General features: G+C 33.1%; 1 protein-coding gene across 1 annotated transcript; it reads left to right on the forward strand.

Moving 5' to 3' along the window:
* Nucleotides 1-2,924: 2,924 nt before the first annotated feature.
* Nucleotides 2,925-5,240, forward strand: LOC114712459 (root phototropism protein 2). The gene is made up of 4 exons (XM_028897007.1): nucleotides 2,925-3,043; nucleotides 3,141-3,210; nucleotides 3,336-4,436; nucleotides 4,537-5,240. The coding sequence occupies exons 1-4, from the start codon at nucleotides 2,988-2,990 to the stop codon at nucleotides 5,026-5,028; spliced, it is 1,719 nt and encodes a 572-aa protein (XP_028752840.1). The 5' UTR covers nucleotides 2,925-2,987; the 3' UTR covers nucleotides 5,029-5,240.
* Nucleotides 5,241-20,105: the final 14,865 nt, after the last annotated feature.

A 20,105-nucleotide genomic window follows, 5' to 3' on the forward strand; every position in this document is an offset into this window, starting at 1 on the left:
ACAAGGACGAAGTGGCTTTACTTCAAACCCCTAACTGAATTAAAGGGGTGTTTGGCAATCTCCAAACCATAGTTTCAGAAGCACTTTTCTGCAAAACGAGACAAATTCCTCTACATATTTACTTTGTAACCATAAAAGCACTTTTAAAACCATAGTTTAGTTTCCATCCAAACACCTTCTAAATTTGATTACAACAAGCATGAAGTGGATTTGAGGGCCCCAGAATTTGTTAGGATGAAGGATCGAAACAAGTCACGATTGCCAATGATTCGGTTTTTAATTACTTCTTCGATTCTTAATATCGAACTTAATTATTAAATTAATTTTGGTCCTAAATATAATACTTATTTCTCATATTTATCAATTTTCTTTATATTACCTTTATTGATACTCCCTCAATTATAATCAAGTAGAAAGGGAGAGAAAATATTAAAAAAGATGATTATGGTGTATTAGGAAAGACATGTTATATTTTTTATAATTAACTAATCTATTTAACATTTTTAATATAATCAAATTAATTAAACAAATCTTATATTAAAATTAGAGAAGTACTAACGATAACATATCTATGCGCACTTTGATGAACTCATAGGAGATATTGGAAACTTTATAACTAGGGATCGGACCAATATTTGGTAAACATATCTGTGCAAATAAATAGATCAAATGGGCTTGTTTTAGTGTCTTCAAAAAGAGAATATAATATTATCTAACCTTGCGTTTTTAAGCAAATTACAAGATAAATATTCTACTAACAATAAAAACTAATTTCCTTCCCATGTCCGAGACAAATGGTGGTAGATACTTCAGTTTTAAGTATTGGAATTACAAAATTAATTCATAATGATTAAAAAATTAATTAAATTAGTTATTATTTAAAAATATATATTAACTTTTTTAAAATACATACTTAATTGAATTAAAACTACCTCTTTATAAAAACCCTTGAAAGATAATCAATAAAAATTGTAAATTTAAAAGACAAAGCAAGTTAGTATAGTGATATCTTACATTTAAAATCAAGGCTAAAATATAATCTTAGTACTTTAACTTTATCTAATGTTTCAATTTGATCTATTAACTTTAAAAAATATATTTTAAATTCGTTAACCCTAAAATCATTAACTACAAATGATAATATTATGATATCAAATACTAATATATTAAATTTAATATTTAAAACAACCATGATTATTACAAAAACCAACTAACAATTTTAAGATTAAAACTATACCTTTTGAAATTAAAAGACCAAATTAATACCTTCTATAAAATTAAAAAATTAAATATATTTTTTAACCTAAAATAAAAATAAACTTTCTAACTAAATCTTCCATTCAAACAATAATTGGGACTTAAATTCCTAACAACTATGTGAAGTTTTTAACACTCACGCCTACTTGAATATGTAGTGATAGCCTTTTATTAATTAAAAAACTAAATAACTAAATTATATAAATTAAATTATCCGATTTATATTTTAAAAAATAATTAAATCATATGTGACACGGTCAAATTGAGGCTTGCGCGTGCACGCACGCAAGGGGAAGCTAGTGAGTGAGTGCGAGAACCACTCGTTTTGTGTGGCTGAGACATGTCCTGACACCACACCAACCGGACCATGCAGCGGCCCCCATCCCTCCAACCCCACGCTTCTTCAACTCGCCCTCTTTTTCTGGATTACTATTTTTCATTCAATTCATTGCATCTACATTCATCGACACCTTCTGCTTTCTTTCTTGTCACCACTTGTTCATGGAAATCTTCTACATCTTCTAATTTAAAGGGGCATGTAATGTTCTTGACTATGATTGTGGAATGGGATTATTGTTTTTATCAAACTCCAAGACCCTAGTGGATGACTTTGTTATTCAATGCTACATAAAAATCAGACAAAACTAGATGACGAGTAAGATTAATGAATTAAGTTAAAATCAAATGAAATGAAGAGACAAGAACGAAAGTCAACGGATCAACCAAGTATTTTACCCTTACAAAATCTTTGGCTATTTGATCCGATGGAAGTTAGTTCGCTGAGAGGCACCGTTTTCTGCATTCACGCATATTCAGATTTGAGACTTCGTGGTTAAGTGACCAGAATTTCTTCCACTCTGATCAACCCCTGTTTGATATCTTTACAGCATCCTTCTATTTGAGTATAATATGGCCATATGGGGAAGCAATCATTCCAAATGTGCACATTTACAAGTTAAATGTCCATGTGGAAGAATATGCGTGTGTGTGTGTGTGTACACACAGACGACAAACAAGGTGAATTCCTAGATTAAAAGACCATAAAAATCTAAACGGGTAACATTTCTAAGCTAGAATACCCCCACCAGATACACGCATGTTGCGGAAGATATTTTCATAGTTCACTTTCAACATTGCCCAAGGACATATATCTTAGATTTTTTTTTTTGGTCCGCCGGCTGTAATAAAATTTGGTCAAGATATTTTCGAAGCCTGAGATTCACAATGCTTCCTATCCTTCCAACAATTAATGTGATATCTATAGAGTAACAAGTGTGTCACTGAAAATTCAAAACAAAATAACCAGGGCAAAGCATGACCAATTTTCAAACTACCAACATGAAGATATGCATGCACCACCAAGTTAAAAATTTGGAGATGAAGAGGGAACTAAGATAAATCAATATCGAAGAATCTGTTGGTGCCAGTGTTGTCAAATATCGAATTATCAGTTCCCATTTGTCTGGATGCAGATTAGGCAGAAGTGCAAACCCACTTGCTCGAAAATGACATGGATAAACCATTAGAAGAATCATTTTGCCAAAAAGGTAACTGAGATAACAAAAATGAGCTAAAGCTACAGCACATGGGGGGGCCACATTCAAAACTACAGAGATAACGAAATCTTGCTCAATTTCTTTATAATCCGCACCAGAACCGACCTTTTATCTTGTACAATTCTACACGCCTTCTTGAGCTCTCTAGCTCCAAAATCAAACCACACATCACTCATGGCGGTTCCCAACTCCAGCAGCGACTCCCTTGCCATGGAGAGAACCGGGAACTGGTACTTTGATGTGCTAACCCATCAAACACCATTCTACTTTCTAATTCGTGCGAAAACAGTCAAGGATTGATTGAATTGGTTTGGTTTCTTATTGCAGGGTTTTCTCTCAAGATATCCCAACAGATGTTGTTGTTGAAATTGGAGAAGCAAATTTTTCTCTTCACAAGGTAGAGAAAATTGCATGTTACTTGTACTTTTCTGGGTTTTGTGGTTTTGTTCACGTAAATCGTTAAACTAACTCAACGGGTTTGTGAATTTTTTGTTTGTTCATGGTGTTGTTGTGACGGAGCAGTTTATGCTTGTGGCGAAGAGCAACTACATCAGAAAGCTGATTATGGAGTCTGAAGAAAGTGACCTTACCAGAATCGATCTTTCTGATGTACCTGGAGGGCTTGAGATCTTCGAGAACGCTGCCAAGTTCTGTTACGGCGTCAACTTTGAGATCAACGTTCACAACGTCGCCGCCCTGCGTTGCGCCGCCGAGTACCTCCAGATGAATGATACTTACTGCAACAACAATCTCGCCAGCCGTACGGAAGAGTTCATCTCCCGGGTCGCCTTAAACAGCCTCTCCCGCGCCGTTCTCGTCCTCAAATCTTGTCAGCAGCTACTTCCATGTGCTGATGAACTCGGTATCGTCAAACAGTGCGTTGAAGCTGTTGGTTCCAAGGCTTGCAACGAAGCTAACTTTCCAAGCCGTTCGCCGCCGAACTGGTGGACAGAAGAGCTTACCATCCTCGACGTCGATTTCTTCGGCAAAGTGATCGCCGCCATGAAGAATCGCGGCGCGAAGGCCTTGACTCTAGCCAGTGCGTTGATTACCTACACTGAGCGTGCGCTCCGGGAGTTAGTCCGAGATCACTCCGGTGACGGCGTCAAGGCAGCGAATGTCGCCGATTCCAATTCCCTCACCGAAAAACGCGAACTTCTCCAATCCATTGTCTCTCTCTTCCCCTCGGAGAAAGCAGCCTTCCCAATCAACTTCCTCTGTTGCCTCCTCCGGTGCGCGATCTTCCTGAGAGCCTCGAGCAGCTGCATAAAGGAGCTCGAGAAGCGGATCTCGGACATACTCGAGCACGTGACGGTGGACGACCTCCTGGTACTATCGTTCACCTACGACGGCGAGAGGCTCCTCGATTTGGACAGCGTGAGAAGAATCATCTCAGGTTTCGTCGACAAGGAGAAAAGCACAGCGGTTTTCAACACCGGCGAATTGAAGGAAACTTCAGCCGCAACTCAGCGCGTCGCCAAGACAGTCGACACCTACCTCGGCGAGATCGCAGCCTATACAGAGCTCACCATCTCCAAGTTCAACAGCATTGCCGTTCTCATCCCTAAAAGCGCAAGAAAAGTCGACGACGACCTCTATCGCGCCGTAGATATCTACCTCAAGGTACATACTAGCAAATTCCCGTTCCCAAACACATCCAATTAACTAAACAACACCATAATTCATATCCTAACACACCGATTCACGTTTTTTCTTCTTGCAGGCACATCCGAATCTGGATGAAATAGAGAGAGAAAAGGCGTGCAGCGTGATGGACCCTCTGAAACTATCATACGAAGCGCGTGTGCACGCGTCGCAGAACAAGAGGCTGCCTGTACAGATCGTGCTACACGCGCTGTACTACGATCAGCTGAAGCTGAGGAGCGGGGCGGAGGACAAGGAGGCGCACGAGGCGAAGAATCAGCAGTTGCAGACGGACGTGACGTTGGTGAGAGAGAACGAACAGTTGAGGACGGAGCTGACGAAGATGAAGATGTACATATCGGACTTGCAGAAGAACGTTCAGGGAGGGACATCATCTGGTACGGGAGGCCTCACGACAACGAAGAAGCCCACGTTCTTCTCGGCTATGTCAAAGAAGTTGGGGAAGCTTAACCCCTTCAAACATGGGTCGAAGGATACGTTGCACTTGGAGGATGGGCCTGGGCCTGTGGATGTGACGAGGCCCAGAAGAAGAAGATTTTCTATCTCCTAATTTTTTTAAAAAAAATGTTTTCTGTGATCTGCACGCTTGGATTATAATATAATTATTAATTAATTAATAAGAAGAAGATAACAGTTATTTAAATTTCTGGTGATGGTGAGGGCTTTTGAAGTGATTATTATTGTATAAGACATAAATAGAAGCAGTTGTTGTATATAGTCTTTTTATATATTGGAAAGGGTATTCATTCCTCTTGTTTGTTATGTACTTGAATTGAAGCTGTCTTTTTTTTTTTTTTAATTTTTGGGTTTTTTACGTGAAAATAAAAAGGTGGGTTTTAGGTTATGTGCGTACAAATTAAAGGCATGTAGTCAAAAGTGAATGCTTTGAATTTGGGTGGGAATTTGAATGCTTTATGCATAATCATAACATCAACAAATTAAACCGTGTTGTTATAATACAATTTAATTTGTTTGTGGAATATTTGTAGTATTGACTAGAAAAAACTTTGACCTAAGAAAAATGGAAACGCTTTAATGTATATAATGAAAAATAAGTGACGTTATGCTTCCTAAGAGTGCCCATATTTTGCTCATACATTTATTTAAGGAGAGAACTAAGAGGAGTTGGGTCTAGTGAAAAGAGTTAGTCTCTCATAATGTAATGAACTAAAGTTTGAATTCCTATTAAAAAGTTGCAATAGCAGTGCACATAGGTAGGGCTGTGCAGGGCAGGGCCCTTGCCCGAAGCATGAGCTAGTTGCAATCCCTGCCCTGCCCGTAGAAACCCTAACCATTTTGGGCCGGGTATAGGCAGGCTGGGCTGGGCAGGTTTTGTTGCCCAAGAAGTGATGCCCTGCTCATGTCATAAGGAAAATTTTTTTTATCCATAGCTAAAAATTACATTTCATAATTCTACATTTTAACACATTGAAATCATCCAGAAATAATCCAAAATAAGTCTTAACAAATATCCAATTAAATAACATCAATAATCTATTTAAAGCAAGACAACTCTCAATGTTGTAATTGAAGCCTTGAAATTCAAACGATTTACATCAATCTCCATGATTTCTAGAAAAAGATAGAACACCCAAAAAAATACAAATAAAAATAACTATAAGTTTAACATATTAGAAAGTAAACAATAAAAAAAGAAATTACTTCTAAACTTTAAAAGATGCATTGATGCACCTTACCAACTTGGTTAGTCATGCTTATAAAAATGAATCTTCAATCACCAATAGCCATTAAATTCTCCCCTCCAGGTGTAATAGCATCTAGGGGGAAAAAATCAAAGAATAATTACATTACAAATTATGAAGTAATATAAATATATATATGAGTTATTGAGGTTTAGGAGGAAAAAAAGATTACTAGCAAGTTGAAGGACATTTTCTATCTCGTCAAAATTATCGAACTCGCGAAGCTTGTCAGTAAATTCAGACATTGATTGCCCAACTTGTAGCTAGTTATGGCTACAAATTAGTGCTTCTGTCATTTTAGGAAATAAAGAGCTCCTATAATGATCAACCACACATCCTCCAGTGCTAAAGGCAAACTCAGAAGCCACTGTAGAAACTGGCATAGCTAATACATCTCGTGCCATGTAAGAGAGATTTTTATATTTTTCTAAATTAGCTTTCCACCATAAAAATATGTCAAACTCAGTTGCAGAAGGGATTTTATCTCTCGAGTCAGTTACTATATATCTATCTAACTCAGTTTGAGGATCTATTGAAATTCTTTGTTTTATAGATTCTAACCACTTATGACCTGGATCTTTTTCGCCATTATCATCATCATCAAAAGAAGGCAATGAAGTTGCACCTGTTGTACTTGTGGAGATAGTCCCTGATTCAATAGAAACCCCCGTAGAGTACTCATTAAACAACCGATACGAACAATCTTTGACCCTCTCCTTCATAATTAAACATACTTCAGGATCAACGTAAAGAAGATCAAACATATGATTCACATATGCTAGTTTATATTAAGGGTCCAAAATGACAGTGATAAAAAGCAATAGATTTATATTGTCTGCTTAACCCCAATACTTGTCATATTTCACCTGCATGCTAGTGCTCATTTCTCTCAAGAAGTAATTAGCATTATTTGTTATATTCTTTTGCAGTATTTTCTGAACACGAGCAATTTGGTAGAAGCATTCATTTGCTGATACAAAAAGAAAGCTTGAAAATTTCAATGTTATGTCATACGAAACCTTCAAGAATTTGATGAAGATTCGAGCATTATTGCAATCATCAATAATAGGACCAAGAAAGTTATCTTGGTCACGTCTAATACCATCATGCTCTCACCTAGCAGAACTAGAAGCATCACGCCTAGAGCTTGAAGTGCTTGAGTTGAAGTATGAAATATAATCATCGTCTTCATCACACATTCGCTCAAATACTTTTTGAAATTTCATTGCAGCTTTTAACATTAAATATGTTGAATTCCATCGAGCAGCTACATCAAGGCAAACAAGGCTTTTGGTGTCTATTTTTTCAGTTTTAGCTCAAGTTTTGAATCTTAAAAAGCGTGCAGGAAAAGAACGAACATATCTAACAGCACATCTAATGGCTTGAAAGCTATTTCTTTAATACCTTCATTGACCACCAAATTGAGGATGTGTGCACAACACCTTAATTGTAGATAATCACCATCACAAAGTAAGCCCTTCCAACTCCTCAAACGCCTTTTAAGATATCCCAAAACTCAATCATTAGCTAAGGCATTATCCACAATTATGGTGAACACTTTCTCAATCTCCGAATCCAACAAGCATTGCTCAATGGTCCTCCCTATAGTATCACCTGTATAATTTTCAATCATAGCAAAAATTGAGAATTCTTTTGTGAAGCTTCCATTCATCATCAATAAAATGTGCTGTCAAACATAGGTAGTATGACAATATTTACAAGCTGTGACAACTGTTCTTTCAAAACCCATTTAGATTAAATCAAACAATTTATTTGAAAGATTAACCATGATAGAAAAAAAGAAACCTTAAAATTTTAAAATCATTATCATGGTTAAAAGAAATAAACTTATATCACGAGCAATATTGATCATTAACTTAGGTCTTGGACTTCTAAAGTCCAAAAATATCATTCAACCATTAGCTCAAACCAAACTTATACTTTCAAACATACTAACTGATAAATCATTTTAATATAAGCTATGAAGTCGATTAATCAAAGTCAACACTTTAACGGAGTATCACATGCAGAGTCTTAGAGGTCTCTGGCTTTCTAACAACCCCTCATATAGGATAGTAGTAATTAAAAGTATTAGTTTACAAAATTAGAGTAGATGAACCCTTTGTGGCAATATATAATAAATCAGCACATAGAACAAAAGCATGGAGGCTATACAAGCTATAACAGTATACTATGCCTCTGGAGCCTTCCCTGAAGGATCACCACCTAAACTATCACTTGAAGATAGTAGAAACCACGGAGTGAGACAAAAACCTCAGTAACCAACATTTTAACTCATCATACATACTAACATGTGCTAGTGAGGTGTCAAGTGGGACAATTATTGAATCTCAAGAAATATAGATATATCAATAAAAATATAAAATATGTATTTTCAAATAATCTCAATTATTTAAACCCTCATTATGGGGGTTAACATACAAGCCACATAAGTCTATACCTCACTATAGGGGATCGATCAGACATGTAGGCCTATCCTACACTTTGAGGGACAAATAAAAAGTCACAAAGGTCTATCCCTCACTCTAGAGATGAAGGAAGCCAACTAATATGCACCAACGACGGCCTTACCACCTGGTAAAACAAAGCTCAATACAAAATCCAAATAGCAACTAATCATTTACAATCACTAGTACAAAAAACTAGTTTTGGCATCTGTTAAAAATGAGCTTCTACTATTGCACAGGGTGAGAAATGGAAGGTGGAGAAGTGAAAGTTGGGACTTACGGCATCTATCATAAAGCAACAGATATCGTAAGTCACAGCTTATGGCTTCTGTTGCATTAGGCAACAGACATCGAAAGTGTTATTTTTCACCAAAAAAAATAAAAAATAAAAAAGCATAGAAATCAGGTAATTGCCAATTACTCCTGAGCTAACATGTTCAAGCATTTCTATACAAATCCAATGTCACATGGAGTAAAAATATTGAAGCCAGCCTAAATTCCAGTAATTACATAAATTTCAAATAGCACATAAATATATAAGCCATATGCCCTGTCTAATTTAGCTGCCATGCCCTTCAAGCTGGAAGTGTTATTGCAAGAATGACATATCAGATACCCAAATCCTCTACCTCCTCCACCTAAGAATACTATTTCGCATGAGATGCTACCTTTGAAAAACATATAATAAAATTTTTAAAAAAACTTTGAAATATGGAACTAATAAAAGAAGTAAAGGAACATCAAAGCCGATCTCCTCACCAACCTAATTATATCCAGCAAGGATAGCTCCAAGCAACAACTAACGTACCCTCAGAAAGAGAGAACAAAAAGGCTTTTCTTGATATCTCAAAATAAATCATAAGCATATTATATTGGACTTGCTTCTATGCATTTCTAAATTTGAAAGAGGAAAAAAAATTATAGAAACTTGCCAAATTGTTGGATTTTTCTCAAATGTAACTAAATGATCAACTATGTAAGGAAAAGGCAGCACCCACATGCACATCATTTAGTTTTATCGTTTGCTTTATTGTTCTGCAATTTTTGTTTTCTAAGACAAGAATTACACAAGCCAAGATCTTACCATTACAAGTAACAACTTCACTAGGATGACAATAACTAAAAGACTCCAATAAAGACTGCCATTATAAGCCAAAGTAAATGTTGATCAGAACCAGTATTTTGATAAGAACAAACAAAGAAAAATATGACCCATAACAAAATACATCATCTTAAAGAGTTTAACACAACATAGCTCAGTGTTTTAGTCTAAGACTGCCTCGAATCATTCAGCACAAAAAAATTATGGGTAACAAGTATTGTATTACAAAATTGCAAAACAATAGAAAACGCTCAAAACAAGTCATATTTTGCGTTCTTCGGTCCATCACAGTAAAAGTATAAGCCCCTAGTAAAATATTAATTTCCCAAATAAATATGACACAACTTTAAACAAATATACCTTCAATCACAAGTGGCACCCACATCATCCAAGTCTCTTCTAGCATCAATCTTCAAGTCATAACTAATACAAATCCACCTGTATAAGATCACTGGAAACATGCCAAAGTATCAAAACACTAGACTCATGGTATATGATCCAATATCAAGTCAAAATCACAAAAAAGTAAGTACACATCCAAGAGGAATGGAACATTAAATGCCACAAACAAACTCTAAGAACATGAGAGTAACAATCATGTTCTTGGAATTACAATATATATTCATGAGGATGAATTAAGTAAAGGCCTGCTTAATTTAATGCACAATTTTTTTTTTGCTAGAATTTAATGCACAACTTTCAAGAACATTATTTCCCTTAAATTACACTAACTCAAGAGCACAAAATTACTAATCCTTATAAGAAACGTAACTCTAACAATAAAAATGAAACTGCCCTTAATAACTCTTGATCCTATTTTGGCCCTTATTAGCATCAATACATTTGGTAAAAAAAAAAATCCACAACACTAGAAAATCACAACACTTACTCAAGTCAGAAAAACACAGCAGCTACTATCATTCAAAGTCCTATTTCTAATCTAATTGATCACAAGCAACAAACTAAATTTCCTTTATTAAGCTTTAATTGGCAGCAGCAATTTTCATCCTTTACACTCTTTTCTAAATCCACAACCGTATCCTTTTTCAAAAGTTTACACCTTAAGACAACCTCAAAAATCAATCATCCTAACCACTTGCTTTGAAAATCTATTTCAAATTAATTTCAATTTAAGTTTAGTTCAATCACACAGTCAAACAAAACCAGAGATAAACATTCTCTACAACTCATATATCATAAAAGAAAGCATCATAACAGGACAGAAAATTAGAAATTCACCTTTGATAAAAAAAAAAAAAAGATGACAGCATATGCAGATAAGAAGTTGACATCAATTCCTTCAATTTTTCATTTATTTCATTAATGTTTTACAAAGAAGGAGCTGAACCAAAAAACGCTTTTACTTCCTGTTCAAAAGTTAGCTACAGAGTTTGCAATTCATTAGCTAAAACCATCAATTGCCTACAACCATATCATTTGTCAGACATTCATTAACTGATTACAAGCCCACAAATCAAAATAAGACTTGGAAATTAATGTAAATAAATAAGGGAGAGAAAAGAAATACCGTGAAGGCAAAAAAGAGAGAGAAGGAACAACAATACGGGGGAAGAGTGACAAAATCAGCAATGAATCCAACTAAAGAATGTACGATAATGACGCCAGTGAGAGAGACAGCAACGCATGGCAAAAGAGTAAGATTTAGAGAATGGCTAATGGTGTCAAAGTGTGCCGCTAGTCAGGACAATGGATAGAAGCATCAACAATGATTGTAGCTCGAGATAAAGAGGGAAGACAAAAGGGGCAATGACTAGGCATGTTGATGAAGGGAGATGAAGATGAATAGTGTGACAGTGAGGATAAAGACGATGGTGCTGGGAAAGATTGCTAGCTGAGGAAAGAAGTGAGAATGTCATGACTAAAGGAAGAAGATAATGGAGTTGGGCAGGCGACCACGAAAGCAAAGCAAAGAATTGAATGTTAAGGAGGGTTAGGGATTTTTTTTCCTAAGTTGCTCTTTGTTTATGGTGTCGGGTCCAATAAGCACCAAACACCATAGGGGTGAAATTTTTTCAAATGTATATAGGACCTAACACCATAAGTGATTAACTTTTTTTTTTTTTAAAAGTTTCTGACTATAAATGGTGTCTAGTCTAATAAGGAGCTGATGCCATAAGTGTTTAATTTCTCTTTTAAAGTTTATGGATAGTTATATAAAATTATAAATGCTTATTATGATTTCTATTCTTTTAGGAATAAATACTGTAAGTAAAAAAAATTAAATGAAAATATATGATAAAAATGTTAATGAATTTGAAAACATTATATAACAAAACAATACAAAAATTAAAAATGATAAAAAAAATTAAAGTATTAAAATAGCACTTACAACGTCTTTTACTTGTTGAACAAATGCCATAAGTACTACTACAGCGTTTGTCAATAATATAACAGAAGCGAAAAATACATAAATAACTTACCGCTTCTGTTACACATGTAACAGAAGCAAAAATGAGTAGTTGAATGAGCATTTTGTACTAGTGAATATAGCGAAAGATGTCTCAATCTTTTCTCAGTATAATTCATAAGATATAAATAATATATGTTTCCAAACTTCTCAATCACAATTCCAAAAATTTCACAAAACAATTTTTATAACTCAAAAAGTATAACATATCTACTCAACTTCTAAATAACACATCATTATTCTAAAATAGCAAAATACTCACAAACAACATATTAGCACATATAACAAGTGAAAAGTGGTTACTTCTTGCCAAAGCAATAGAAAGAATTATCACAAGATCAGTCTTTTGCTCAACCAATAATTAATCTACACAAGTAATATAACCACATATTAATATAAGCTAATTAATTAATTAATTAATTAAGCTTATATATATTAGTTAAATTTCTAATTTAATTTAATTTTTATTCTAAATTCTCATAATTCTCATAATCCAAAATTAAGTATTTTAGAACCAATTTAAAATTTTCTAATAAGTGAAGCTGGGTGAGGCATCTCCACAAGCGTAGTGAAGCTGGGTGATTCCTACCTTTGGGCCAGAAAAAAAAGGGCTTACTTGTCATGCTCCCATGCCCATAGGGACAGGCCCCAGTGGATCAAGCGTTAAGGGCCCTGCCCTTGGATCGTGGGTGAGCCCGACCCCTTTCCTAAAATTTGTTTATCAAAAAAAAAAATTTCTAATAAGTCAAATTATTTATTTACAACCTCCAAATTATTTACTTTAATAAAAAGGATTTTTTTTCAAAATTTTCAAATATGAAATTATTATATTCTAAATTCTAAAAAATTCTGTTTAAAGTTTAAACCTCAAAATCAAACCATCAAAAATTCACTAGTACCTCAAATATTTATAAAGAAATAATCTAATCAAAATTTTAATGGTATAACTATCATATATATATATTTCCATAAATAATAAAATTTTTAGCTAAAATAATTATTTTAAAACCTCCAGTCATCCAATAAATAAAACTAAATCGATTAAAATCTCAATAACATGTCACACAACCCAAATAATTTATTTAACTTAAATTTAATCAGTAAAAATATGATATAAATCATATATAACATATTTTTCAACTAGGAAAATTAATTTAAGTACTAAAAACCAACAAATGGACAAATCTAAACTGATTAAAATTAACAACTCATTTACCTCTAAATTTCTATAGTAATCTTTTATCAAAACTCAATAGTTACATCATAGATAAGTTTCAAAATTTTCTCTAATCACTATAGTAATACTACTATTAGGAAGTGTAAAATATATAGGAATTATTCATGAAGAAAGTTTGATGAAAAGAAGTAATTTTATGTACCTAAATTATCTTCAAAGCTTCCTCTCTCCTTCACTGGTCTGCTCCTCTCTCTCTCATGCACTATTTCTCTCTTCCTTGTTCTCTCTCTTTCTCTCCACATACACCTTATCTTCTGCGTCCCCTCACTCTTTTATTCTTCAATTTTCCAACCACTCATCTCTCATTTTCTTCTTGCATTTAATCCTCCTCCCCCAAAGTCTTTCTTCTCTTTTCCATGCCTCAGCTTTGCACTGAATTCAATGGAAAGCTGTTCCTTTTTTTAAAAAAAATATATTAAAATGTTATTTTATTATAATAATAAAATATTATTATTTATTTTTTTGAATTTTTTTTACTAAGTCCTAAAATAAAATTTAGGATATTACACAAACTGCTAAGTGAACTCTATTAGTTTCTTCTATTGGCAATCTAACAAAGTATTTCCATACCTTTGATGTATACTTAGGTTCTCTTGTCTTTCTCTTTATACCCCTTCTATCAACATTTGTTTCTGGTGTGATAAAACTTGTTTGTGGGGGAGTAGGGGTAAGAGAAGGAGAGAGGGGAGAAGGGAGGATAGGATGACATGGAGGCTAAATAGGAAGAGTAGGGCTGGGGGTAGGAGCTTTACTACGTCTATTAGGATTTGGTGTTTGATTAGGTCTAGTAGGGATTGGTGTTTGAAGAGGGGTTGAAGTAGCTTGAGACAATCCACCAATGGCCAAAGATGGTGATGTAATAGAAGTTTCATCATCCATTAAAACTGCAATATTATATAATTCAACAAACCATTTTGTAAAGATATATTAATACACAATTATTTTCACAATTGAATCAATATGTGATACAATAATACTAACACAAACTTGCAAAGTACAATTCTTAACAGACCATTTGATACAATTGATTCATTTTAGATGAATCTATTATCTCAAAAGTCTAAAACCAATTACTAAAAAAAAATGAATTCACTTGGGAGTTAAGAAAATAGAGTCACGGCAGAAGCAAAACCATTTTCTATTTTCCTTGACATTGTAAAATGATCATAGCAAATAAATTCTCTTCCAGGCAAATAAATTGGTATATGAAATAGAAAACAACAAAAGGAATTCAAAATTGGTATAATATCTGCCAAGCAAACAAATTTGCAACATAAAACAACAAAAAATTATATGAAATAGAAAACAACGCAAGGATAGAATCAAAGCAAAATCAAATAGCAAGAAACAGAGTAACAGACCGTGACGATGATGGAGAAGACTGAATTGATAGAGGAAGATGAAGATTGAATCTTGCTGGCCGAACGAGATGGAGAAGACTTTATCGATGCTTCACTGTCACAACTCACAAGTCAGAGTAGAGATTGAAGCAACAAGCTAAGGATTTGATGACGATGAGTTAAGCTTGAGGGAAGGCGAGGACTAAGGTATTCGCAGGCTCGCTGCTTCAGTGCTGGTCAGCAGGTGCTGCTTTCATTGTCGCCACTCAGGTTAGAGTGGAGACTGGAGAGACAAGTTGAGGATTCAATGATGGTGAGTTGAGCTTGAGGGAATGAAGGTGAGACACTCAAAGCCTTAGACCATGACGGCGAGTTGAGCTGGACGATTCAACGGATGGCAACTTGCTTCAGGGAGATAGTGACTAGAAGTGACCAAGTAGCAAGCAGAAGTTGGGGGGGAGGTGCTGGGTGTACTGAAGAGTGAAGACTTGAAGACTAAAGAGTGAAAGAAGTAAAGAAAATTAAAAACTTAAAATATAAGATTATATTATATTTTATGTATTATTATATTATGTATTTTATATTGTTATTTTAATATATAATTATAGATATTTCAGGGAGGGCCTAATGGGCTATATTATATCTTGATGACAATAAAACTAATGAAAACAATTAAAGGAAAGGGATATAAACGAACAACCAAGACATTAGAGTTTAACTCATTTATCTTTTAGTGTCCTATATAATTAATTAAGCATCAGAAAGCTTTCCACTTTTCATGAAAACTTGTTTTTCAACTATCTTTAAAGAGAAAGTTTGCATAAATCATGCTTTACTTACTTTGAAAACACTCCAAAATGACTTCCACTCACTTGTTCCCAGTCAACACATCAATCATAGTATTTAACATGTTAACTAAGCTATTTTTAACTAGGTTTTTGCTTCTTTCCACAACCTTACATTGCTTCTGGAAATTTCTCAAAGTATGAAACATTCCACTTAACTAGTTGATAATTCTTTGTGAAAATTTCAAGTATATGCTTTAGTGTCATTAACAAATTAATGATAGAGCATTTCTCACTCTAACCATCTAAAGTGTTGATCAAGTTAATGATTATATGTGCTCTTTATTACCTAAGAAATTAGTTGTGTTCCTAAGTTGTGACATAATATGTAAGTCTACTGGAAATAATTATTGCTTTGATAACCTATACACAACTAAATTTCTCAACATAATAAATAGCTCAGGAACCAATCCATATAGACTCACCCTCAAAGTAGGAACACTAGTCATGCTTTGATTATGTATTTCTCATTTGAATAAAACTATTATTGATGTCATAACCTTGAATGAATTGAAACCAAATGAAAAACTTCTCATTCGTAGGATAAATGTGAATCTTTCATAAAACATATATTTGTTTTGTATGTGAAGGAGGCAATTTCTAATGATTCTGTCATTTATTATGGCTATTAACAAAACTCGAAAATAATCATCGCATCCCTCAAGTTTCTTTTTATTTAAAATATTGATTCCTTATAATTTAATAAAAATTTGGACTATTTTGTATTTTGAGAGATCAAAACCTATGGTTTAAAACTTAAGGAACAAAAACTAAAATGAGAGCAAACTTGAAGGACTAAAATTTATATTAACCCTATCTAGTTTTTAAGATAGTTTTTATAGTAGTTGCATATGTTAAAAATTTCATCAAATAGTAATTCTAACTCATACACATGATTAGCAAGAACTATTTTAAAAAAAATAAATAAATATGAGAAACAAAGTGAATTATGATCTTATATTTATGACTAAATTGAAAATCAAGACCAGAGGTAGTATTTAACATGTTAACCAAGCTATTTTTAACTAGGTTTTTGCCACATTCCACAACCTTACATTGCTTCTGGAAATTTCTTAACGAGTGAAACATTCCACTTAAATAGTTAATAATTCTTTGAGAAAATTTCAAGTATGTGCTTTAGTGTCATTAACAAATTAATGATAGAGCATTTCTTACTCTAGCCATCTAAAATAATTACATGTGCTCTTTATTACCTGGGGAATTAGTTGAGTTTCTAAGTAGTGACATAATATGTAAGTCTACTGGAAATAATAATTGCTTTGATAACCTATACACAATTAAATTTCTCAACACAATAAATAGCTTAGGCACCAATCCACATAAACTCACCCTCAAAGTAGGAGCACTAGTCTACTTCAATTACGTATTTCTTATTTGGATAAAACTATTATTGAAACCATAATTTTGAATGAATTGAAACCAAAGCAAAATGTTCTCATTCATAGTATAAATGTGAATCTTTCATAAAACATATACTACCTCCGATTCTAATTATAAGATCGTATTTGTAGTATACAAACAAGATCTTATAAATATGACTAGAGTTTGTTTTGTATGTGAATGAGGCAATTTCTAATGACCCTGTCATTTACCATGACTATTAAAAAAAGTCAGAAATAATCATCGCATCATGTTGAATTATATCTATTGAAGTCAGTTTTTCGCACTCTTTCAAGAGTGAGGAGAAGGAAAAGTTTGAAGATGTTTTTGAATGATAGTCATAATAAAACAAAAGAAGACAACTACGAATGTTTTGTATAAAAAGAAATTTAAGAATTTGCAAAGACATGAAATGTAATGTTAATATAGAATGACAATTTTTATCAAAGTGTAATTGATATATTTATTTATTTTTTTGGTTTATGAAGTGAGATAACTTCTCTTTATACATTGCACAAGGTTGTCAAAGCTAGTTGCCCTTAACTCATCCCCCATTTCTTTTGATCAAACCAAATAAGGATCCCTTTCTCACTTTCAAGGGATCTTGGGACAATGACTGAAAATTTGTCATGTATAAATTTGCAGATTATTAATTATTAATAATTAGTTAAGTAACAAAATAGGTTACACTTTTTTTCAATTCCATTAGATTATTTTTTTGGTAAATCGATTCCATAAAAGATAGTATTTTTTTTATAATGCATATCTAGTAAAATATTGAAAAGTTAGTAAAATAATATGCAATCGAGCTTTCCTTTGGAATCCAATTCAAACAGATTAGTCAATAATGTTGACTACATTTGGATGATTGCAAAATAAAAAATACACAATAATTATTTTAAATAAAACAAAGGTATAAAATAATATTTTAATGGATCAATCATATCTCGAAACTGGCTTTAAAATTAAGAATTTTTTTTGTTCTTATAGCAGGATCTAACTCAATTAAAACTCAGCCTTTAAATCGTGGTTCCATGTAACTCAGTTATTATAATTTTAATTTGACTATAATTCAATTTCTGAAATTTGATTTCTTGCAACTCAATTTCTATAATTATAACCGTTTTAAGCATGAGTCACTAATATTCAAAAAATAAATTTATTCCCTTTTTTTGGCCAAAAAAATAACTTTATTCCGTATTTTTTTCATTTAGTGATTTAGTGACTAACATTTGTTTCGACTTCCAGAAATATCAAATACATTTTAAAATATGTGCTTAAACTAAACAATAGCTCTCTCCAAACTACAAAGAAAAATTAGAAAACAAAAATTAAAAGGTGCTTGATATTCTAAAATCAATCTTCTTTTGTTTTTGTGTGTTGACCCATTAGTTCAATAATGTAACAATTACAAACTCAAGTGAACTAATAATAACATGATTGATGATTAATATATTTAAAAAAATCATTGTGGGATATTTTTTTTGCCTTTGTAACACAAGAAGAAGAAGACAATAACTAAAAAAATCATAATTTTACATGGAATGTTACAAGTAATCTAAAACTGAAAATCCAGCACATGTGCATAGGACATCCTAATTAAGGATGAGTACCATGAGCTCATCTTAAGTTGACATTTAAAATGTTTAGATTTAATTTTTACTGTCCATCTTTAAAACTTTTTTACCGACACTGTTTTGTGAATTTGTTTTCTCAGACGTTAACACTCAAAAAGAGTAATATTTAAAATAAAAAACATTAATACATGCATAACTAAATGGATGATTCACGTATAAACAATACATCATTAAAAAAATAAAGTTATTAAAACACAAATATGATGGATTATTATTTTCTTGCTAATTCAAAATGATGTTGTTTTAAATTTGACAATGAAGAAAAAAAATACAAAATTCATTCAAAGTAACTCATAAAAAACTCTTAATCGTACCAGCTATAAATATTTGGGAAAATTACGTTAAGGTCCCAAACAAGAGACATACCATTAGAAAGGTCCCTAAAAATCTTCAAATGGTTCTAAAGTCCCATGGGACCTGATCGTAAAAAATTATCATTAGCCAATTACCGTTTTGGCTTTGTTTATTAAAAAGAAAAAGAAGCTAATAAACCACCAAAATCCCTAATTTCATTCCATTGCCTCTCGCTCATGCCTTCGCCTCTTGCCTCTTGTCTCTTCGCCTCTTACTCCATGTCACGATGTCGCCTTCTCTGGCTTTCGACCCTTAGTCTAGCTCCACCATCATTCACAGCACATCAGTCTATTACCATCAACCCCTTCAGTCCTCTATTGCTCTACTTGCTCGCTCATCATCTCGCTCTTTCCACTGATCTGTATAGATACGTATGATGGTCAAGATAACTCCTCACTCCACCCATCCATTCTAATTTCTGCCCCTGCCAATCTCTTATACCATGATAATTGATTTCTCTTCCGGTTCTTATCCCAAATAATATCCTATTTGATGTCAAAACTTGTTTTTTTTGGCCAATCATAAGCGTTCTATTTAACTAGGGATGTTCTCAAATTATGTTATTGAAGAGTTATTTCATCTTTATCATTTGAATAGTATTTATGATCTTTTATTTTTCATATTATGGATTGTTCTTTCAGCTTACCATTGCTATGTTCTTGAATTTCATGAGTAGCAGCTAACAATTTGGAATTTAGTGGATCCTCCTTGTATATTGGGATAGCTTTCTATTGTTTTGAATATTTTTGAATCCTTACAAGTCCCACCTGTACCAAAGGTCACCACTTTATTTGCTCCCTCGTCTACAAGTGATTTTGCTCTATTATTCTCTGGGATTTGCATATTATAATAAATATGTTATTTTTAGAATGGATGGTTGTCTTTATGGATTTATTTTGTTGCTTTTGGAATTAGTACTTGGATGAATTTTTTATTATCTTCACTCTCAATTAAATCTTTATGGATTTATTTTGGAATGACTTTATTCGAGTAATAAATATTTATTGTTTTTAACGTTATTGTTCATGAAATAAAATTAAATCTTTATAGTGAATATGGATGATTGCAATGAGATTTAGAGTGCTTATATTGAAACTGTATATTGTGATATA

This window comes from Neltuma alba, unplaced genomic scaffold (assembly GCF_004799145.2).
Source record: "Neltuma alba isolate B1F8T4 unplaced genomic scaffold, ASM479914v2 tig00011361_pilon, whole genome shotgun sequence".
NCBI classification, from domain to species: Eukaryota; Viridiplantae; Streptophyta; class Magnoliopsida; order Fabales; family Fabaceae; genus Neltuma; species Neltuma alba.

What these genes read in the sequence shown, in the direction of transcription:
- LOC114712459 (XM_028897007.1), top strand. Translation starts at nt 2,988, where the DNA reads ATGGCGGTTCCCAACTCCAGCAGCGACTCCCTTGCCATGGAGAGAACC. An exon ending in ATGGAGAGAACCGGGAACTG is followed by an intron (nt 3,044 to 3,140) that starts GTACTTTGATGT and finishes TTCTTATTGCAG; the next exon opens with GGTTTTCTCTCAAGATATCC. An exon ending in CAAATTTTTCTCTTCACAAG is followed by an intron (nt 3,211 to 3,335) that starts GTAGAGAAAATT and finishes GTGACGGAGCAG; the next exon opens with TTTATGCTTGTGGCGAAGAG.